This window comes from Ascidia mentula, chromosome 2, assembly GCF_947561715.1.
Source record: "Ascidia mentula chromosome 2, kaAscMent1.1, whole genome shotgun sequence".
NCBI lineage: Eukaryota > Metazoa > Chordata > Ascidiacea > Phlebobranchia > Ascidiidae > Ascidia > Ascidia mentula.
Genome location: NC_138567.1, coordinates 1,168,011 through 1,191,738, shown reverse-complemented (window position 1 = coordinate 1,191,738; position 23,728 = coordinate 1,168,011). Strand labels below are relative to the sequence as shown.

General features: G+C 37.3%; 2 protein-coding genes, 1 long non-coding RNA gene and 1 pseudogene across 6 annotated transcripts in view; 2 read left to right on the top strand and 2 right to left on the bottom strand.

The window, feature by feature from the left end:
- The window catches only part of LOC145889842 (uncharacterized), a 137,927-nt gene extending 120,799 nt beyond the window's left edge, over window positions 1-17,128 (top strand). Inside the window, exon 14 of the transcript XR_014399533.1 lies at window positions 17,043-17,128. The gene's annotated coding sequence lies outside the window, so the exon portion shown is untranslated. The remainder of the gene's footprint in view (window positions 1-17,042) is intronic.
- Window positions 638-16,856, top strand: LOC145889843 (uncharacterized). 3 transcript variants are annotated; one of them, XM_082980885.1, is made up of 10 exons: window positions 641-3,366; window positions 3,422-4,281; window positions 8,943-9,101; window positions 9,224-9,301; window positions 9,643-9,756; window positions 11,086-11,202; window positions 12,682-12,792; window positions 12,883-12,993; window positions 13,256-13,342; window positions 15,871-16,856. In XM_082980885.1, exons 1-10 carry the CDS (start codon window positions 3,191-3,193, stop codon window positions 16,629-16,631), a joined length of 2,574 nt encoding a protein of 857 aa, XP_082837011.1. In that variant the 5' UTR covers window positions 641-3,190; the 3' UTR covers window positions 16,632-16,856. The 3 variants fall into 3 exon arrangements, with proteins under 3 accessions (XP_082837013.1, XP_082837011.1, XP_082837012.1); XM_082980887.1 differs by lacking the exon at window positions 13,256-13,342 and having other exon boundaries at window positions 638-3,366; XM_082980886.1 differs by lacking the exon at window positions 9,224-9,301 and having other exon boundaries at window positions 692-3,366.
- Window positions 13,387-15,950, bottom strand: LOC145889858 (uncharacterized). The gene is made up of 2 exons (XR_014399538.1): window positions 14,834-15,950; window positions 13,387-13,583 (listed from the first exon to the last, which is right to left on the bottom strand). It is a non-coding gene; the product is annotated as an uncharacterized LOC145889858 (long non-coding RNA).
- A 369-nt stretch (window positions 17,129-17,497) lies between the features above and the next one.
- Window positions 17,498-23,231, bottom strand: LOC145889059 (spermatogenesis-defective protein 39 homolog; annotated as a pseudogene). Its single transcript, XR_014399483.1, has 15 exons — window positions 22,958-23,231; window positions 22,584-22,742; window positions 22,078-22,197; window positions 21,945-21,998; window positions 21,119-21,267; window positions 20,620-20,820; window positions 20,297-20,448; window positions 20,099-20,233; window positions 19,565-19,778; window positions 18,869-19,094; window positions 18,644-18,741; window positions 18,458-18,581; window positions 18,304-18,393; window positions 18,015-18,122; window positions 17,498-17,625 (listed from the first exon to the last, which is right to left on the bottom strand). The product of XR_014399483.1 is annotated as a spermatogenesis-defective protein 39 homolog (transcript).
- Window positions 23,232-23,728: the final 497 nt, after the last annotated feature.

Sequence of the window (23,728 nt, the reverse complement as noted above, 5' to 3'; positions counted from 1 at the left end):
AAACTTGTGGTTCCTGGCGATTGAGATGACCTTCAGAATCGAACCCAGAAATTGATGGACGTTGAATGACATCATCAGGATGTGGTTCGTTGTGAAAGGATGACCAAATTTTTCTGATGTCATAATGTGTCGATGTACGAGTATCGGTTAGAACTGTGTCAAATAATTGACAATAAAACAAGTATATACGATTAAACAATGAAGTGTAGTACTGTACACTCATCAGGTAGCAAGTTGAGCAAAGATTTTCTTGTGAATAGTCGACCAACACATCAAATTCAAACAACTAATCGAGGTTTTTTTAGTTAATGACAAACAGTTGAAAAGCAAGTTTATGTTACATATTTCTATGTTACATAGAATCCTATGAGGATCTGGGTTTTCTACATGTGTCATGGGCAAAGTTCTCCATCCTAATTTGCACTACAGACCAGTGTAACGCAGTTAGTATTTTCACGGACCACACTTTATGGTGTAGCAAATGAACAATGATTGTAAAGTGTACGTAAGTCATACCTCTGGCTGGATAAATGCACAACTAGTATTCCTAGCTGGGTGAATATAAAGCATGTCGCACCCTTAAATTATTGCAAATAAGTATTTTTCGCAAGTTTGCCAAGCCTGCAACAAAAATGAAGATTTACGCTTAAGCGTAGCCCAAGCTTGCAAGAAAAACGAAAATTTACAGAAAAATAACAGAAAACTAATTTTGATTGTGCTTCTGTGCTTGATCCATTGTAAAAATGTTGTTTATTCATCACTGATTGGTTTGTTACGTCACTTTCAAAATTACAATGCTCATTATCAAAAATTAAGCATGTGGAGGGTATTTCCCAATTTGATACTTCCTTTAATAGAAATCAAACATGTCACATAAAGGATAATCGTATCAAAATATGTTTGTTAACCACAGGAAGTTTTATAATTCTATGGTTACACGCATTAAACACTCTGACGCTGAACAATCAAAGAATGTGGAAATAATCATAAATATTTTTCCAGTATTTAAGAAAATGTTTTGACATCTGTCTTAAAGTGAAACACACATTTATTGACGATTATATTTAGTGTATTGCAACACTACAATCTGCAAACAACACATAAAAAACTTTAAACTGTGCGTATCATTTGACTGAGGCAATTTTTTTATATGCGGAAGAAGAACTTCTGCAGTAGGAAGAGTTTGGAGATTCAGAATGTGATTTAGGATGAGTTACTTCATGGTGACGATGGTAGAAACTTTGACCTTTGAAACATAGATTGGTAAATGTTTTTACAAAAAAATCTATCCGAAATTAAATTTAATATGATCAGCAGCGCACGCTTTCAGCACTCATTTGCATATAAGTTTGCCGCTTGGTGTCGCACGAGAGTCGAATAATGCAGGCGAAGTCCTTTCATTGATTGGAAATTTGAAAGCAATCTTAGACTTTTGACGCGATTCTCGTGCGACCCCAGGTGGTACCCAAACTAGTTTATGACGTCACTACATTCACGTGACTTAGTGAATTCGTTTGTAGAGTTTATGTTTCCACTTGTGAAATATAATTCCTATCACACATAACTTTATGGATGCAAGTTGATACTAGTTTGTTTAGGATGTGAAGATTGGAATATTTTTTGAAGCCCTCTCTGACTTAAATCAAATTCCTCAGTTAATCAACAAAATTGCAACCGGCGAAAATCAAACGTTTCTGTCATTGGTTCGCGGGTGGATTTACGGTGAAAGTTTATTCCTGGGTTGGGTTGGTGGAGCTCTATCTCTTCTATCAGGAGGAATCGCCATTTGTTCAACTTGTGGGTCGAGATCGGACGAATAGTCTGATGATTATAGATACGGTGAACCACCGTGCAAAACGGAGGTTTTCATGCAGAACTCTCGTAATCTTCTGGCATCCGGCTCGACGACAGACATTTTTCATCGCAACTTGTTATAAATACATGTTACTCGTTTACAATTTACTCTGACGCTTACCTAGAAGAAGTAGGACAGCAGTTACTCAATGAATTCCGTGATTTCTTCTCACGTTCTAACCAACGCACGCGCTCTTAGAAATCAGCAACGTGTTGAAATTATTTCCATCTCGCTCAGTTACTAAGGCAACATTTCAATTAACAAAAGTCTACTTAGTTTCAGTTATGGAGCGGCCAAGCGAATTCGTTCAAAATCACCGCAACATCTACAGCAATGTGACGTCACGGGTAGTTTGTGACTTTGCCACTGTGACGTACTCGCCACGTTGGTATTTTAATCTTATTTCAGACGTCGTCATTATAGCAAACACCCAACCAAATCTACAACATTTGGTATTGCTTGAATTTTAAATACTTTCAATTTGCGAATAACTACCAGGACACTCAAAACTAAATGTAAATACTGCAATCGCGGAAAGTACCGGGCAATCCTTGCGTCGTCGATTCAAATCCTTTGCAACTGCAGTTCTTCAAACAAACTCGACAACTGCAAACATAATCTGGTGTTTGAGGACACCAAAACTTATTCCGGTAAAAGACCAGTTATTCTAGCCACATACAGACAACAAAAATTTGAATAAAATTAAACTTAGGATTCTTTGGCTAATTTTTAAATCCTTTTATTAAAAAAATGTGGCAATATTTGAGGTTTTCTTTCAGAATCCACTTTTCTTCCAACTCCACTTGTTGTGCGTGACACAGGTAGAAACTACACATTTAAAATTATAACATAAACATAAGCTCATGAACGCAGTTTAGTTTAATAGCATATGTTCCTCTATTTAGTCATAAATAAAGATACCAAAGAGTTGAACTTGCGACGAGCAAACCTGGATGGCACAACAAGGAAACACAAGAATGGTCTCATTATAACTGCGTGATTGGATATAAGAGTCATTGCGCGAAATAACTGCAGTTCCTTGAAGTGGGAAAATTTCATCGCCTACACGATGCGCAAATTGAAACAAAGGGAAAATTCACACTTTTTAGTGTGTAGATAGTTTAGCGGAAGTTGCGTAGCTGAGGTGGTACCAAAGCATTGTTATTAGCTTGCTATGAAACGAGTCAACTCGTCTACAGGCTACAGTAATACTGCAAATAGATAACAGGCACCTGATGAAAACAGCCTTAATGTCGTCCAAAGAGAAGGTATTTCTGGCTGGGATTTTTTAGATTTCTGCAACGAAATATCTGTGTGATCTTTCTATCTGTTTTGATGCAGTACCGTTTAATCAACGTGGGGGACATTCGATGTGATCCAGTCAACTTTATTGCTGGAACTGGTGGATTCGGAGATGTCTTGATTGGGTATCATGTTCGTTTGAAACGATATGTTGCTGTAAAAGTCATTAAAGCTGGCGGACCTCAAGACGAGGAGATGTTCAAGAATATGTAAGTGCACTCTGTTTTACCATGAGCTTGTGATTTTAAAACAACATTCACGCAGATTCTGGGAGGAAGTGGAAAACCTGCACAAACTAGGAGATCATGACAACATAGTTCGTGTCTACGGTTGGACCAAATGGCCCTTTGCCATCGGGATCGTCATGGAGTTCTGCGAATGTGGAAACTTGCTTCAGTTATTACTGAATCATTCAATTTCATTGGGATTTCCCTTACGTGTCCGGCTTTTACACGATGCTGCAAAAGGTCTCAAAGCTTGCCATGGTTTACCTCTGAAGAGAATGGTTCACGGAGACGTCAAACCAGAGAATGGGTTGCTTACTAAATGGCTGCGCCTCAAACTATGCGACTTTGGAAGTGCTGAACTCGCAACAACCACAGGCTCGATGACTGTGGACTCTTCGGCAAGAAGCAAGAAGGAAAGACCTCAATACACACCGATGTACACAGCACCTGAAAAACTAAGGGACCTCACCATGAAACCTACTAAAAAACTTGATGCTTATGCTTTCGGTGTGATGGTGTTTACCGTTGTCGTGCGTGCATTGCCATATCCGACCGGCAACCTTAAAGCTTTACTGGATTCCATCAAGGAAGGGACAAGACCAAACTGTTCCATAATAAATCAATTAAAGCCTCATCTCAATTACAGCGACAGAGTAATCGTTGAAAACCTGGAGCAGCTGATGAAGCAGTGTTGGGATCAATATCCATCTAAACGACCAACGATGATCGAAATCTGTGAGAGATTGCAGCAACTTCTTGACCAGCAAAACCCAGAAGTGATCGAGCAACAAGTGGAAGATGTTGTCAGACAGATGGACATCAAAGATCCCTTTCCCACCAACCTTGATCGATTGGTTCCACTTGATTGCTATTCTACACGAAACCAAAGATTTTCAGGTAGGTTTCGATAGTTTACAAATTGTCGCTTAAGATTGATGAACTATGACTTTTAACTGTCAAAGCCATCTCAGGTCATGATTGCCAATTGAGCGCATTTTTCACACAATTTGTCGTGTGGTCTTGGGTGTTCCTGCCTTTTTAAGGCCCTTGCGCTATAGGGGTAGTTGAATTTTTACCGATCTTGCTCAGAGTGAGATGAGTGTGTAGGACGTTCTTTAAAACGTCTACACAAAATACTAACACTGCCGTATATCTGACTCCTGATAAAAAGGCTACTATCTAAACCAAAGTTAATCTGTCATTCTAATGCATAAATAAAAGTCGCACAAGTATTACAACAAAACGTTACAACCACGCGTACTAAAGTCTCTGTCTGTGAGTCTATAAAGAAATCATGGAATAGAGTTATAGACTGAAATATCGCCCTCTTCAATGACTGAATTATATATATGACTCTATATGACTCTATGTGACTCTATATTTCTCTCTATCTTTTACCCAAAAAATGTGTGGCTTATATAGAAAATGCATACAGGGTCGTTTGGGTTCGGCCCGATCCGTGACTCATTTGAAAAGACAGCTGTGTTGATGGAAGGGTCACGTAATTTGAATAGCAGGATATTTAGCTGTCTTCCGTGCATACAATAAACAGCGCGTTATCCGCCGTATGTTGAAATGGGTTCGTGGCGTATTACTCGACGTTAATAAAAATACAGATGCCACGTAAACACAACATAACATACGAGAAATGTGACGTCAGATACAGGTTCGGCCCGATCCGTGACTCATTTGAAAAGACAGCTGTGTTGATGGAAGGGTCACGTAATTTGAATAGCAGGATATTTAGCTGTCTTCCGTGCATACAATAAACAGCGCGTTATCCGCCGTATGTTGAAATGGGCTCGTGGCGTATTACTCGACGTTAATAAAAATACAGATGCCACGTAAACACAACATAACATACGAGAAATGTGACGTCAGATACAGGTTCGGCCCGATCCGTGACTCATTTGAAAAGACAGCTGTGTTGATGGAAGGGTCACGTAATTTGAATAGCAGGATATTTAGCTGTCTTCCGTGCATACAATAAACAGCGCGTTATCCGCCGTATGTTGAAATGGGTTCGTGGCGTATTACTCGACGTTAATAAAAATACAGATGCCACGTAAACACAACATAACATACGAGAAATGTGACGTCAGATACAGGTTCGGCCCGATCCGTGATTCATTTGAAAAGACAGCTGTGTTGATGGAAGGATCACGTAATTTGAATAGCAGGATATTTAGCTGTCTTCCGTGCATACAATAAACAGCGCGTTATCCGCCGTATGTTGAAATGGGTTCGTGGCGTATCACTCGACGTTAATAAAAATACAGATGCCACGTAAACACAACATAACATACGAGAAATGTGACGTCAGATACATAAAAACTCCCGTCCTCGTAAATGTTTTCCGAACAAGTGTTTATGGTTCCTCAACATCAATCTTGTCCTTTGATAGATTGAATATTTGTTCTTGTTGCGAATTGTCCATATCTTTTGATGTGATTTCCTTGTTCAACTCCTGGTTGTACTCGTATATAGATCGCAGTTGTTACTCCCGCACGAGTATAGACGGTGGTGATCGTTGAAAGTTGAAAGATTGCGTACGCCGTCGAAATATGCGTCAATCGAACTCCGGAAACCGTCGGAAATTGTTGAGTTGTCAAACGTACATATTGAGATGTCCGTGCTGTGAACACTCGAACGTAATCATCAACGTATAATGATCTGCTCGTATCTGTCAAAAAAAACTCGAACATCCTGCCGTTATATCTAGGCCTCATGTTAACACAAAACATAACAGATAAAAGTTATAACACACAAACAAGGATATAATAATGTACATCAAGAGTCGCTGTTGTTTACTTTGACGCGCAGGGGACATGAATGAGTGACATTGAATTGCTCGTGTTTACGAGTCATATAAGGACTTTAATGCTGCCATGTGAGGTTACTATAGCGCTAATATCGTCGCAGCGAAAAAATTAATCAACACGATTATCATAACTTGTGAGTAACTATACTGTCCGTTAAAGTCGTGCATACCAATACAGATAGGTTCGACATGAGGCGTGTGTTCAAAAATCCCAATTAGTTAAACGAACAAGCTTTTGTACTGAGCAGAGTTGGCAAAGTTTGACGGTCAGTGTGGGCTAAAAAGGATTTGCAAATGTGAAATGTAACTTGCGCCTTGGCCGTATGCACAAATCTCCCACATTGCATTGTATAGACACGCAGTATTTAGAGAGTGATGAATGCCTTCTGCGGTCTGTAAAATAAGTCGCTTTTTAATTTTACCAGTGCATTTGGAACTTCGTAGGTTAATCACTGCGAATTATTTTTTACCTACGGCTCCCAAGCCTGGCTTCAGTGCTCAGTAATCAAGTTTGTAACGTCTGATCACTTGCGAAAAATGTGGCGTGTTAATGTGCCTTGCGACTAGCAGTTATATGCTCTTCGAGTCTTTGCTCGGTGAATAAAAAAAGATTCAGTCTGTGTCGAGGGGACACGGTCGCGAGATGTCGCGCTTGCCCAAATGCTTTTGCATTGTAACACCAATTTCGCGTCATTTTGTGCATTTCTCCTGCTATTTTCCTTCAGCAAGTTCAAAAATTAAATAAACATTAACGTTTTGGAAACACGTAGCCATGTCGAATCTAGAATAACTGTTATACAATTTCCTTTAACGATTCTGGCAGTTACTTACAAGGGACACAAGGTAAAGTCAGGCGGTTCGTTGCAAATCAATATATCGTTACAGCCACCTCACATGAAGGAAATGTTTGTGTTTACAAACGTAAATGGTGGTGAATTAGATTTGCATTAAGCTCATGTCAATTAATAAATAGGCCGAAAAATCATACATGAAAGCTGTTAATTAGTAATCTCTTGCTTCGAATAGCCATAACAACCCCTAAACTAGCACGAGGGATTCTCCTAATGAGGGACAAAATAAAATGAGTAAAAAATGCATGCAGGCTGGGCGACCTCGTTTGCGCAATGTAAGAAATAACGTGTCAGGCCCCTTAGCTGACGTCATGCCTCCGTGAGGACTTTCTAAGCAGACAATGTTATGACCATTTTTCCACAATCAACCCTAAGTTGCCAGCAGTGACGTATGTTAAAGAAAATAATCTAACGTTTCGGACATGATTTAATTAAATCTAAAAAACACTTCCCAAAGTGTATTCGCGTATGACGTAAACTTATTGAGATGCAAGCGTTATTACAACATCATAATATCAACGAAAATGAGATTGACATAACCACTACGGTCAGGCTTATGCTTATAACTATAAAAACGGTTTGACATTTGACAAAACATACTTAACAGCAGTTTGGCATTTTCTTACACAATCAGGCGCATAAAATCAAGAGAAAAACGTCATACCTTATTATTGTTCGAAATGTTTGTTTCGATCTTTGTCCTTGCTGGAGAACATCGAGAAATGTCTGAAAAACTTTGACATGGTTAAAAATCAGAAGGTTTAAATGCCCGTCCAAGTATCACGTCGGGGTCACCAAATTTATGTAGGGTGTTCTTTAAAACGTCTACACAAAATACTAACACTGCCGTATATCTGACTCCTGATAAAAAGGCTACTATCTAAACCAAAGTTAATCTGTCATTCTAATGCATAAATAAAAGTCGCACAAGTATTACAACAAAACGTTACAACCACGCGTACTAAAGTCTCTGTCTGTGAGTCTATAAAGAAATCATGGAATAGAGTTATAGACTGAAATATCGCCCTCTTCAATGACTGAATTATATATATGACTCTATATGACTCTATGTGACTCTATATTTCTCTATGTGACTCTATATTTCTCTCTATCTTTTACCCAAAAAATGTGTGGCTTATATAGAAAATGCATACAGGGTCGTTTGGGTTCGGCCCGATCCGTGACTCATTTGAAAAGACAGCTGTGTTGATGGAAGGGTCACGTAATTTGAATAGCCGGATATTTAGCTGTCTTCCGTGCATACAATAAACAGCGCGTTATCCGCCGTATGTTGAAATGGGTTCGTGGCGTATTACTCGACGTTAATAAAAATACAGATGCCACGTAAACACAACATAACATACGAGAAATGTGACGTCAGATACAGGTTCGGCCCGATCCGTGACTCATTTGAAATGACAGCTGTGTTGATGGAAGGGTCACGGAATTTGAATAGCCGGATATTTAGCTGTCTTCCGTGCATACAATAAACAGCGCGTTATCCGTCGTATGTTGAAAATGGGTTCGTGGCGTATTACTCGACGTTAATAAAAATACAGATGCCACGTAAACACAACATAACATACGAGAAATGTGACGTCAGATACAAGTGCAGGCAACCGTAGACATGAAATGACCATCGGTGTAACTAATTATTTGTTAACTTGACTAACATTAGTCGCATTTGTACGCGTTGTATTGCTGAAATTTGCGTTTTTTGTAAAAGATCTGGCAACAAAACTTTCGTTTGTCATCCCTGTTTCGTCGTTTGAAATTGATGTTTTTTAGTCGATAAGTGAGAAGTAAGTCTTTGTGAAACTTTTTGCCAGAAAAGTATAAAGTATCTGTCAGACATGTACATTCCTACATTTTCTTTTTTGACACAGTTACCGCCGATATCCGTACATCGACACATTATGACATCAGAGAAGATCGGTCATCCTCCCACAACCAACCACTTCCTGATGACGTCATTCAACGTCCATTAAGTTCTGGGTTAGGTTCTGAAGGTCATCTTAGTAGCCAGGAGCAGCAACTTTTAGAAGGTAGACCTTCAACACGGTTGTTGTGTGAGTTTGTTAAAGCATGATTAATGTGAGACCAAAGTATCCATATCAGTGGAGGATTTAAAAGAAAGGATTTCTTTGAATCATTGCATCTTAACTAGGGGTGCACATAAAGCTAGGAGGAAAATTCTCAAGATTCTCCGGAAAAGTAGTATTTTTCCTACACAATTATGGGATTGGTGGGTGATATTTGTGGATAATGGAATGCCGTTTTTGGGTCAAGTAATGTACATAACACTGAACAAAATACAGCAAAAATCACTATACATGTATCACCTTTTTAAAGATAATGCAGTTTGTTTGTTGTTTCACCAATTGGCAAAGTTTATAGATACTTATTTTCCTTTGCAGCTCTGTAATAATGATCTGGGCCAGATAGTGCACTGTGCAAAATCTGTACATTTTTTAACCTGCACCACACTAAAGTAATAATGTTGATCCTTTAACAACAATTTCAGGATACAATATTTATAGCCTGGTGAAAAATCTGGACCCAGAAAGGTACATATTTTGGTCACAGATTCCAATCCAAACTCTGATGCAGGGAACCGACCCAAAGCACTTGGTGATGTCACCCGAACTCATTCATCCTCTGATTTCACTCAAGGTCAAGTTTTATCTATGCAGAAAGCAGGTAATATTGGAAACTTGTATAGTTTAAAGTTTACATTAGATAAAGCATCTGATGGGCCAGCACTGCAACCAAACTCGAGGGTCAAACAGTTAGTGAAGCTGTGGTCAGATACAACATGTCATAGTTTTGTATTGGTATGTTGAGGATGTACAAAATTTGAATGTTTTGTTGATGCCTGCTATGCAGGTAATGCCTATCCTCTGTCATAGATAAGGCGGCACATAACAAAACAATCGGTGATGCAGTAAGGTCAAATTTTGGGTTGAATGAGCGAGGACGTGCATGCTGTTTACCTCTTTAATCAGCTGGTTATTTGGTGCTGGGTGTTGTCAAAATGTTGAAATAGCATGAAAATGTTTGAGGGGGTGTATTCACAGAAGTAAACTTTAATTTGCCATTTTATGTTTTGTCAGCCAGGTCCAAATTACATGCAGGATAGTTGCTTAAAGCATCCCTAGGGGGCATTTCGTCGCCTCATGAGGCTGCAAAAATGTAGGCTGGTTTTGTGGAAAATAAATCACAAAAACCTCCAATTTGCAATTCAGTGTTGGCCCAAACCCTTCTCTATGCAATAACAAAAAACATCATAGTAAAGTTGCTTTGGCCCCCTTGGCCAGTCTGCAGAGTATGGCAGCTGCATGTGTGTTGATATTTTTTCACCTTTTTTTATTTGCACTCCAATTTTTTAGCTGCAAATGGAAATTTTTTGGCATGCTAATGTCTAAAAATGAAAAAATGAACTGAAGTACCAAAGGTGTTTTATCGTTTATGTTGCATATAGGCTTGGGGGTCGTGCACATGTCCATGCAGAAAGATTTAGTTCTGCATGCCCAAGATTTTGTCAGAACTGCCATATTCTCCAGACTGGCCCCTATGCATTTTTTGCAATCCAATAGGACCCAAGGTTCTCCTGTATACTCCTTAGATTCTGCTGTGTATATTCTAATGCAGCTGCAACCTTCTGCCTGTGGTAGAACTATTAGTGGACCTTAATGGGTCAAAAGCCACAGTAATTATTTTTGTAAAAAGGCAAATCACACAGTTCTTGACAAAAAGGTATATTGCATCTGTCAACCGGTTGGTGGGCACAGACAATTATTCTTTCTAGTCAGTAAGAAAAAGCACTGATGATGAACACAGTTGTGTTTGAAATGTTTGTACAGTGTCCTAGATTTCAAAATTATTTTCAAAACTAAATCTTTCCTGTATATACATACTTTCCAGAAAAGTATCAGAATACGGCAATCCAATATTTCATTCTTGGTACTTAATTATTTATTTTCTGTTAAAGCAACGACACTTATTCATTAACACATTTTAACATCACAGAAGATCGTTCATCCCTCCACAACGAACCACGTCCTGATGATGTCATTCAACATCCATCAATTTCTGGGTTAAGTTCTGAAGGCCATCTCAATCTTCAGGAACCGCAACTTGTGGAAGGTTAGGATTACAACATGGTTGTTGTATGAAGTTGTTGAAGATAATTCAATGAGGGACTGAAGTATCCAGATCAGTAGAGGTTTTAGAAAAGGTTTTCAGGGTTCTAAACTTAGGGTGCACAGTGACCTATCAAGGGGATGCACAAGATTTTAACAGTTTGGTTTCAACCAAATATTTTGTGTAATACCCTGTTAAATTGGCCTAAACAGTATATGGCAAGCTGTAACAATACAGTACCAACAACAAAACAGTGCGATTTGTTTGACATGTATGCTGATTAGCATGGTTTATACCCATTTTTTGACCCCCGGGAGCATTTGATCCATCCATGTTGGACATTATTTAGGGTAAAAAAGAAGAAAAAATGCAATTGGATATTGAAGAAAAATGAATCTATTAAGTATCCAATCCAGGGCGTTGATAGTTTATTGAATGTCGAACATCTAAGAAAAATTTTCGTGCTTGTCGCAAAAATGGTGTATCTGGTAACTAACGCATGAGAAAGACCAGGCTTATTTCGATTACAGGATTCTTGTAGAAAAATCGTTCAATCTTCTAAAAAAGAAAACTAGTAAGATCGATGTGAATGTTGCAAGATTAGCGTGACCGATATGTTAGGCTTAATTAATTTATTATAGTAAATCAATTTATGGACTTTTGCAGATAACAATTATAGCGTTGGTCTGTTCATAGTACTGAAAACGGTAACTCAACATTTATTCACGCCGCCCGTGTCGAACAGTGGCGTCGCATGTCGAACACTTAGAATGGTGAAAAAGGCATAAATCGACACCCTGCTCCTATCTATTATGGTTCAGTGCAAGATCCATCTCTCCTCCACACAACAGCACCACAATTGGTTGCTGAATAATTACCTAAACAACCCCCCAGGGCTGTTTATGGCCCCCTGTTGGTCACAAGATTTTCTATGAGGCTTTACAAATCATTGCTGTGTGCTGTCCCATCCAGGTGCAATAATTTTTTTTAACTTTAAAGAATATTAGGTCCCTATATGGGTAAGAAGACCCAGCAATGATTATGGTAACCTGCAATGGAACAGTCATAAGTTGCATCATTGCTGAGGGCCTTGAAAACAGGATTTCTTTGATTTAATTGCCATATAAGTCCTTAAAACTGTCACCCTAATTTTTTTGACAATTTTGCATCTTCTGAGATAAAATTTAAGTTGCACATCACCATGTGGTTTTTGTTTGCGATAGGTTGTAAACATGCTTCTATAGTATTGTTTTGAGGATTTGTTGCACAATGCATCAACATATTTTCAAAATTGTTACAAAGTAACAAACTTATGGCGTCAGTATTTAGAGGTTGCCCCTGACAACACTCTACTAACCCCCAGGGGCCTGTGGACCCCCAGCTAAGGATCATTAGTATTGTTACAGCAGCAATGTAATAAAGACATGGGCCAGATACTTCAAAGTGTAAAATCTTTCAATCTTTCAACTATTTTGATTACAGACTCCAATCCAAACTTTGATGCAGGGAACCGATCCCAAGCACTTGATGTTACTCCTACTCAAACAACTTCTGTATCCACCCAAGGTCAAGTGGTATCTGAGTGTGTAGCAGGTAATATTGAAAAAATATATCTCGATAATTATATTTATGACGAGTTTTAATCATTTGTGATGTCACCTGATGCATTTTATTTTTTTGCAGAGCAAATTCAACATTTTGAGGAGCGTCCAACTACTTCTCATTACGAAACATACAGTCGTCCACCAAGTGGAGAAACAGAAAATGCAACGCAGGAAACAATGCAACAAACAGGTAACTTGATGTCGGCCATGTTTGCATCACTAGCACATCACTGTGTATTTTTGTTTGTTATCTAACAGCTTCAAAATGACGTGCTTTTGTAATTTTGCGTTATTGTAAAAATATAGTTGTAAGTTATTGCTTTTGTTAATACCAGAGGAAGTCGGAGGTATTTGCAGATTATGTGTTTGTTTGTCTTTCTGTCCAAGCTGTGGCAGCAAATTTCATGACAGTTTGAACGAACAATGCCAAAACATTTTTGTTTCTAACATAGAAAGCAGAAGAAGACCAGAGGAAGTTTTGTCATCGTTATCACTGTCAGACAACTCATCACCACAACATGCACAAATCACACATACTGGTACAAGTTATATTATACATTTATTACTGTACTAGTTTGTAACATAGTAACTACCTGTTGTTTGCTAAACTCCTCTTTTAAAATATGACAAACAATTTGGCACCAAAATTTAAAAACACACCAGAACTCATAAGCCGAGCTCATATTTTTCTTACACATACTGGTATACTAACACATTTCATGCTTCATCAGTAAGGGTTTGGGCAATTGGATGATTTGACATAGAATGATCTGTGAACTTCTGCAATAAAATATTGATATGCTTTAGTCATAAGTGCCGTAAGCAAGGTTACCATAATTATATAAATTACCCGCATTTCTTGTTTATGAATGCTTGCCGTCAACAATGTACGTATATAGTTGTGTTGTTTTAATTTGCTTTTTACCTTTTGGCTGTCTATTTGTACAATCAAACATTAGTTATTACTACAAGATGGCTCTGATGGCAAAAATACTTGTAAGTATCAACTTTTAGGTTGCTCTGTTAAACATCTTGTAGTATTAAAAAAATGTCCTATGCTAATGCATTTGCATAGACTGAAATACTTGGTGGTCCAAATGTTAATTTCCTAAAATCTTGGGGAAAGTATTTGCAACACACAATCAAATTCAGTTGGTCAGAATCCTGTAGTAAAACATTATTGTGATATTTCCGTCTAGCTCTGTAACACCATTAACCACCTTGGCACTTTTTACTTATTAAGTCCATCAGAGAAAGGGCATTCTCCCTTTTAGGAAGCATAAATATTACATATATCAGAGCAGAAGAAATGGCAGAGTTAGATCACAGGCTGAAAAACAGTAGCCATCTGTCTGCAGCTTATGCACAATTCATATTATTGGCTCCACATTGCTTATCATATGAATATGAAATGTTTGCTATGTCATAACCATAAGTAAACATCGATTCCCGCTGAAATCCTTAAGGGCAGATATTCTTTGGCGTCCATACTATCTAAAAATATTAAACTTGTTTGCGAGAAAAAACGCGCACCTTCTTAAATTTGAAGAATATTAACCATACCCCCCATATTTTCTAACGTTCTGCGCTCCCCGTGAAAGGTAACAGAAAAAATTCCCAGTTAACAAAACTTTGGCCGCGTGAAACTCGCGATTCGCAACACAAACATCAGCATTATCCACGTTGTCTTCACCTACTTCACCCTCGTCGCTTACACAGGGGGGATTTATGTCGACAAGACTACGCTCAACATTGGTTTGATGTTCAAAGATTTCGTCAGTTATTACTTCACCATTAATATTGTTTTCGGTTTTACCATCAACATTACAGGCGCCAAACAAATCGAGATTTTATTTGTCCTTCATGTTTTGCTCAGAAGTATTTTAGATTTAGAATTTTGTTAACCCGTTTTTTGGACGTGTCTTCGGCAAAAAAATGCTTTATCAATACATGCCATGAAGAGGGGGTATGAGGGTCAAATGAAGTGTACGTGGATAATGCTGACACAAACATGTCTACTGTTAGGTTACCTCGAGCTTGTCCTTTTGCGCACTTCGAAAGTGGGGCGGGGTTTCTCCTTTGAAACTCTCGTACTCTCTCGATTGCGACACGACCTTTGGGTGCTTTCCCTCCTCGATCTCTCGCTAGACTTTTAGAAAGTTCCTGTATTGCATGGCAGATGGTACCACCAGGCATGCTTAAAGCTGCAAAATCAAAAGAAAAAGAATTAGATGTTTTACCTCATAAGGCGAAACGTATTTCCGAGCATTGCTGTCGGAAATATACAGCAATCGTTTCCGACTGCTTTTGACGGGAACCCGCCACATCGTTTGCTTCCCAGATACACCTACGCCATACTTCTCCACTCTTGTAGGCTGCAAAATAAAGTAAACGAAATTAAATTTACATATATTAACAATAAACAATGATCGAAAAAGAGTTCTTGCCTTTGGCTGGGTACAAACATTCAACTAGTTCTGAACAATCGGCTTCTCCATTGCTTATTTCGTAACAATGTATGTCGTAGCTTCGCCCCGATCTCTCTGCCCGCCGCGCGGCCTTGACCCTCGCTGATTTCGATCACTCGGCTCGCCGACTTATCAGATACGCTAGTCGACAAAACTTTAAACGCACATAACTCTGCCGTTACTCGTAAAGGTATTTGTGTAAGCTTTGCAATAGTAGAAGAATTGTTTTCCCCCATAAATTTTGTGTCAATCTATGCATCTTGCAAAAACAGTCAGTTGAAACAGTTGAAACGTTAAAAGTACAGGCATCAGTAAAAAAAATTGTGAAGTTTAATTAGGCGATAAACACAAATTATTTTTCTGTGCAGTGACATATTTTTGTTTCATTTTGGAGTAACAAAAGTCACAAATAAAATGCATAATTTTTTTCTGTAATTTTTCCTAAAAAATCCCCATTTATAAAAAAATATCCGTTGATGCTCTTTAGCGCCACCAACACATTTTCCGCGAGAATTTACACTTTGAAATGAACGTCAGGGTACGGATAAGCAAGATGTCGGGTTTATTTAAATCAAAAATCAATTTATATTTTATTTCAGATAAAAACATCGATCCAAATTCCCTGATAAAAATTTACGTGAATTTGTTGAAACACAAAAAATATTCTGAAGCAAATGAAACAAGAAACCAACTTTCAAGGTCACTTGAAGGTCTTGGGGCAACTGCAGAAGAATTGAAAACAACTGGAGATAAAAAGAGAAAAGAGGGAAAATGTTTGGAATCGATTTTATTTTACGAACTTGGAGGTGAATTTTATTCAAGGCATCACGATGGCGTGAGAGGGGTGAAAGGTGTGAGGGATTGTGTTGAGGGTTTGAGTCGGACATGCAGAGATTTGATGAAAACATCGGATTCGAATCAAAAACTTGAAAGCCAACGAATAATTCGTGGTCATGTGATCCCACTAATGGAAACGATGAGACTCAAAATACAAAATATTGAAAGCGTGGAAGAAGGATTTCGATGTTTAAATCAGGTGTTGTGTTTGCACAGGATTGAATGGAGTCAAAGTTTAATCGGAGATTATTCGTCGAGGGAATCAACAATTAAACTTGGACTTGAAATGATGGGGAAACAGTTTGGTGAAAACTCAGCAAAGCATTATGTGTTCGGAGTTTTGTTACACAACCTTGGTGTTGTTTGCGAGAAAACAAATCGACTGAATGAAAGCGTGGATTTTTATCAAAAAGCAATCCAAGCTTACAGAATGACAACAGACATAACTGAAGAGATAAGAAAGAAGTTGATTGAAATAAGTGAAAACAATTTGCGAATAGTTACAGAATTGTTACAACAATAGGCATTATGACATCACAACTGCAAAACAATCGAAAGTTGTGGCTTCTTGTTTGGTCAGTAAGCATAAAACAGCAGTAATAATTATAAGTAAATATTTTTCTATAAAATGTACTGTGGAAACTTTGGATTAAAATCAAATGTCATTTTTAAATATTTTTGTAAATGTTGTTGTTTTTCACCATGTCAATATTTAATTGTGAATGCAATAAAAGTAGATTTCTGACAAGTTTTTTAATGAAGAACAAGGTTGTGGAGGACAAAAAAGTGATTTTGAAGCCATTTGTTTGAAAAGTTGTACAGAAAGCAGTTGCTCTAATCAGCCTGAGAGTGGATACAATGACTAAATGTGTAAGATCTATGAGATTTTTAGATTCAAGTTAACAACTAATGTATTTTGCTTGGATAAAGTTAGTCTTTAAAAAACTCAGGGCACTGTTTAGTTATAAAAGTTTCAAGCGAAACAAAGATGCAAGTTTTAGTTTTGACACAAGGAATTAAATCCAGATTCTTGCCGACCAACTTTAATTTGCAAAAATTTAAAACTAGTGTTGCAATTTACAACTGTGATTATTTTTTTTGGGTGCGACAAGACAAATTTAGTGGTGATGACATCATGACTTGCTTCTTCGTGACTTTGTAGTTGGGGGGTTGTGAATGTTAAATATGAGATACTTTTAAGCATGGAGCACAAAAAAGACTTCCTAACCTGTGGCTTCCCCACTTGTTTCAAAGTTTGTTGTACATGGGCAAATGGTTTTGATGCATTTAGGGTCAATTTGATTCGCAGGTAAGTTACACACATAACCACGATATACATTCAGATATTTTGTTGTCAAAGCAAGGTTTAGTAATAGTATAGATCACATAATGTATAGCATTGCACACATAACGTTATCGAGTTAAGTTCAAAATGCTGTTAAAGTCAACTTGGATGTGGATGAAACCGACAGATTAGAGATATCTTTGTAACAATATCAGTTTTTCCATTTGATCTCCTGAAAAACAATAAAATACTTAACAGTAATAAAACTATCAAACAAAAACCTGACTGGTGTTATAAGGGCAAAAAAGCCATAATATTGAAGAGCTGCAGTGTAACTGTCAACAGCTGCACTGATGAGACCTTACAGGCTTTGACTGGTGTTGTTTGTGGATTAGTGTAATCTTGAGGTTACTATGTTTTGTTGTCAATTTAAACTTGTTTAACAGCAGCATGGTATTGATTCAAACTCGGGAACCTTACGTTAATTTACAGGCAATTATGGGTCTTGTCTTTAAATTCTGGACATTTGGACACTTTTTTGTCATTTTCCACAATCACAAATTTTAACAACGAAACTCAGGACATCTGGTTGCCTGGCAACCCTACGTTATGGGAACTCACCTGTGATCTTAACTGATTTGACAAATACTGCCTCATATGTTGGTTAGCTTGCGGGATTTTATCAAGATACAACATCAACTGCTGTCGATCACGTTGATAAACAAGGGTCTGTACAAAAAACTCAACTTTATAATTTACCTCAATTCAAATCCAATGTAGTGTAACAGTTGTAAAAATACATAACATGTAATAATATATATTTTTAGATAAATGGTTTACACAAGCAGCTAAGGCTCAATGCAATGGCACTGAAACCTAATAACTGATATGTTAGCTGATAAAGCCTTACATCAATTACAACTTTGTAGCATTTCAGTTTCATCGCCATTTCCAATCTTTTATCGGATGTTTTAATTTCAACGCAATATTTTGCAAGAGCCTTTAAACAAAACATGGAAGAATAAGAACAGGTTGCAAAATACAATGTAAAAAACACAACAGACATCATCTGGAGCGTGATTTTTACTCAGAACGTCGATCACTCGATCAAAACCAATAACGGCTTGCAGTCTTGCACTCCGAAACAATGAACGTGGAACTGTCAACAAAGTTTCTATATCACGCCATCTGAAAAATTGTAATTAGTTTAAACAAACATTAAAAAAGTGTGTGTAACAGAAATACTTTGCCTTCTCATTCTGCACAAAGCTGCAATTGTCGTAAACATAAACTGCCTTTCACTGATTTTATGTTGATTGCGAATTGAAGTGGGATTACTTAAAACACCCTGAAAAATTTAAATAATTTCTGGGTTTTTGTGCAGAGGTATAAATATACAATAAACAACAGATAATAATAAGATAAACATCAACATAAAACTTATCCAAGCATTTTGAAATTATTTTTACATTTACCTCTGCCTCTCCCCAATGATAATAACAACAATAAAACAAAGTGTCCAACACTGGTTTGTGGATAATTGCTTCTTTACGAGGGTGACTTTTAAACACCATGACTTGACCAGTTTTCTCAGCAGCGCTGTCAGCATCCTCCACAGCCGATTGTCGTTCCATCATCGCGATTTGTTCAAATATTGCACTGGTTTCATTCGCAAGACGAATGTCAGCATCAAAATAATATCTGAAAAAAGAAGTTTGTTTGTAGCTTTCACATGATAACTGTGGGTTAAACGTGAGTATTTTGAAATCCCAATGAACAATTTATGCATTATTTGACTAAGTTAAGTAACAGCAGTCGGAAAAATTATTGATGAAAAATTCTTGCAAACTTTACAGGCCAATGGTTTAAGTGAGTAAAGATAGAGTGTCAACGCAGTAATGCATGTGCATGCAATGATTGACAGGAGTGTTTGCACTATAGTTTTCAAACTAACCTATTTTGTCACTGAAAAGCAAAATCATTTGCACTAAAATGACATAATTTTACTGCAATCTTAACAGCATTCATGAGTGACACTCATTTATACAAACCCCTGGTAAGATATTTGAAAGAACAAGTTGGTCAGATTCCATCTTTGGGTAAGAGTTTACCAATATCTGGGTTATCTTTCGGGGCCATTTATTGTAACTTTCTGTTCACAAGAAACTCACTTAATACAGTCTTTCAACCCCGATGATCTAATTTCAGGAGTGGTTGTGGCGGTCGATGCAAGACATTGTTTATATTTCAACATTGCAGCTTCTTCAGTTCGACCAAGGGCACTTAATGTTTCGTGTAGTTCATCAACTTCACCAGCTTCTCGCAGATAAGCACAATAATGATCCACTGTCACGCTATTAAAAGCATTATGTAAGTTGCCTTGGACTATATTAAGTAAAGTTTAGTGCCTTCAAAATCTGTTCCATTTGTAAGTTGATAATTATTTAGTACAAGTAAAACATTTATCGTTCCTTGGTCAGTATATCTACAAACATGTATATGCCATATACTCAAGATAGCCACCATAATCGTCGCCATGATATGTGTAATGATGTTAAAACTAAATGTAAATGGCCTTCAATTGTAAGATGTTTATTATTTTAAGTAATGTTTAGTGCCCATTTTTGTATCAGAATCTGTTTCCCTTATTGGTAGATAAATATATGAAGTTGAACATTTCCAGACATAATTAATTTAAAGTTTACCTCGTTTAAGTGTGTCTCGCATAAAAGAGTTACTGCAACAATTGCATTGCCATCATGTTGATGAATTGCACTGTCCCAGAGCATAGTTTTTTCATCTTTCGACTTGTATAGTTCAAGTACATAGGGGTTGCCAATCTGATTACAAACAATAATGGTTTAAACTTGGTACTGCTGGGTAGGCTTTGCAGTTTTACCCACCAATAAATGACGCAAAGTGTCAGACACTGAAGGAGCTGCAGCTCTATCTCGCTTTGCTTGCACAAGTTGGCGTCGAAGAGAGTTGATTTCTGTTTCAAGCTGAGCCATGTTTGTTGTGGATGGAACAGCTTTCTTGTCGTAGTTGGAAGCAGCTTAAGATGAAGAATGATGATGTTTTATAAAATATTAACTGCATATTTACTGACAGTAATTACAACATTATTATGAAAATATAGCTCTGTTTTCCAGATACAACACTTTGTCAAATGAAGTATTTGAATATTTTCTGCCAGCTTGTGGTTATTGTAACCATGGATTCCTACCTTCTGTGATGGTCACGGTTTGTTGAACATTGTTGGATTTTACTGATTCACTTTTTGTGGCAGGAGGTAAAGTTGCAGATGAAGGTTAAAATTGTTGTTTTTTGGGCATCGATGGCCGACGTGGCTCGTGGTGGAGTTGCCTCAGCAACGTAACTCTTTTCACCATGACCATAAACACTTGTTTGATTTCTAGAAAAATGACAAATGTAAAAATACTTGGACTTGCCAACAATCAGTTTTTATAAAAAAATGCCTTCTAAAAGTCCAATATTGTATATGGGGGTAAGTGGAATTTGATTGGACAAATAACAGTATTTTTTGCAATTCCGCAATCCATGCAAAAACAAGCAGCTAATTCAATAAAATATACAAAATGTCAGTTTATCTGTGCAATCAAAGCTTGCCTAAAAAAATACAGTACAGAATAGCAAACTTTTAAATCTGGGGTACCATTACATCAAAAGCTCTCTCTTAGACAAAGTTTGAAACAATTGCATTTTACCTTTTATTGACAAGAGTTGCTGTTGAACCAACAAATTGAATTTTTTCGATGCTGTCTTCATTTTCATCATCATCAGCGAAGTTGAATCGTTTTAATGAGGTTCCACTCCAGTAATCGCCCGAGTCAACTTGCTGGGGAACTGTTGGCTAGAATAAAACACAAAATTTTATGTACACCCAATAATGTCCTGTGCGTTAGTCCTATAGTACTACTGTATATTAATATTGGGAAGTTCTCAAACTTTTATTTTCATTTTCTGTGTTAATGCAAACTACACTATTACAAATTAGCAATTGTTTGTGCAACGAATGCACTTATCCATGTTTTAAACTTAATTACCTGCCAACAAACTGAAGCCATGATCAAAAAAACTTTAGTTTACTTCGTACGATTTTCCACAAATAATGAAATTAATTTAACACAGAAAGTAACAGGGAATTTATCTGTAATGTTTGTAGCATAGGCGCCGACTTTGAAATTTTTTCGGGTATGCCAAATTATATGACACCATAAAAAGCCAAATATCTTTCTTGGCGCTAGATAGGGTGGGGCTATGTTAAGGCTTACACGCAGCGCAATTCTACCACCAAGCATTTTTGCAAATGAACGCACGTTTATGTGCGGTAAGACCGCATTGAATATGAGATTTCCGCTAGTTATGCTGACAGTTTCACCGTTCAAGGTGACCCTGGTTTTCGCAGATGCAACAATATTTGTCAGTTTAAATAACGCTCGGTCCAATTGAATATTCATATGTGTATCGTGTATAATAAATAACTATCTATATAAATTCTCCACAACACTGGAATTATACAAACCCAACCTGACAAGTGTCTGCAATTATGCTGTGCTGCTGTAACATCGGATGATACTGGATCTATTGTGTAGTAAGTTTTTTGGCATTAGTAATTAAAGTGTAAAATTATGCTTCACCAAACACATGTTTCCAATATTACCAGCTTAAAGTTCAGAAACCACTTGACCTTGAGTGGAATCAGTGGATAAATGAGTTAAGTTGACATTACTAAGTGCTTGGGATCGGTTCCCTGCATCAGAGTTTGGATTGGATTCTTTGACTAAAACACAAACATATTAAACTTTCAGGGTTCAGGTTTTCCAACAGGTTACTCTGCATATGATTAGTGAATGCTGGAATTGTTGTTGAAATAACAACATTAATAGTTTGGTTTAACACAGGTTAAAGTATTGACAGTGTTCGCGCAGTGCAGCATCTGGCCCATATCCTTACTACAGAGCAGCTGTAACAATAATGCAATGTGTTACCACCATTTATATCCTATAGTGGCACAAAAATAATCTGGGAATAGCTTTGCACGAACTGTATTCATGATACAACAATCAAGCTTACAGAATCATTAACTATATCAGGTGAATGCAACCTTTTGAAACTTTTCTGATCAGCATGTACCATAAACCCATACAACCATGTTGTAATCCTAACCTTTCAAAACTTGTGATTCCTGATGATTGATATGATCTTCAAAATCGAACCCAGAAATTGATGGACGTTGAATGATGTCATCAGGACGTGGTTCGTTGTGGAAGGATGATCAACCTTCTCTGATGTCATAATGTGTCAATGTTCGAGTATCGGTTGGAACTGTGCCAAAAAAATTGACATTAAAACAAGTAGGCCTATATACGATACGATTTAACAATGAAATGTAGTATTGTATACTCATCAGGTAGAAAGTTAAACAAATATTTTGTTGTAACTTGTTTCAAACAATTTATCAGTGTTTTGTTATTTAATGACTAAAAGTACATTTAGATTGGTTAACAACAAAGAGTAGCAAAGCATGTTTATGTTCGCACATATTTCTATGTTACATAGAATTCTGTGAGGATCAGGGTTTTCCACATGTGTCATGGTGCAGAGTTCTCCAACCTAATTTGCACTACAGACCAGTGTAACGAGGTAGTATTTCCATAGGCTGATCTTCATGGTGTAGCAAGTGAACAATGATTGTCCTCTGGCTGGATAAGTGCTCAACTGGCATTTGCAGCTGCGTGAATATAAAGCATGTCGCACCCTTAAATTAATGCCAATAAACTTTCCTCTCTAGGGACCGGTTACAAATGCCTTACAGACCAGTACTGCCAAGCCTGCAAGAAAAACGAAAATTTACATTTAAGTGTAGAAGTAGCCTGGGATTAACGATAATGAGCTGCAGATAACTGGCTTTGATACCCGCTTTCACCGTGGCCATTAACTTCCCATCGTATGAAAAATAAATTATTCCGCAAAACTAATTTCAAATTGCAAGATTGTGCTTCTTTGCTTGTTCAACCGGAAAATGTTATTTGGTATATAACTGATTGGTTTGTTACGTCACTTTCGAAATTACAATGCTCATTATCAAAAATTAAGCATGTGGAGGGTATTTCCCAATTTGATACTTCCTTTAATAGAAATCAAACATGTCACATAAAGGATAATCGTATAAAAATATGTTTGTTAACCACGGGAAGTTTTACAATTCTATGGTTGCACGCACTAAACACTCTGAAACTAAACAATAAAAAAATGTAGAAATAATCATAATATTTTTCCAGAATGTAGTAAAATGTTTTGACATCTGTCTC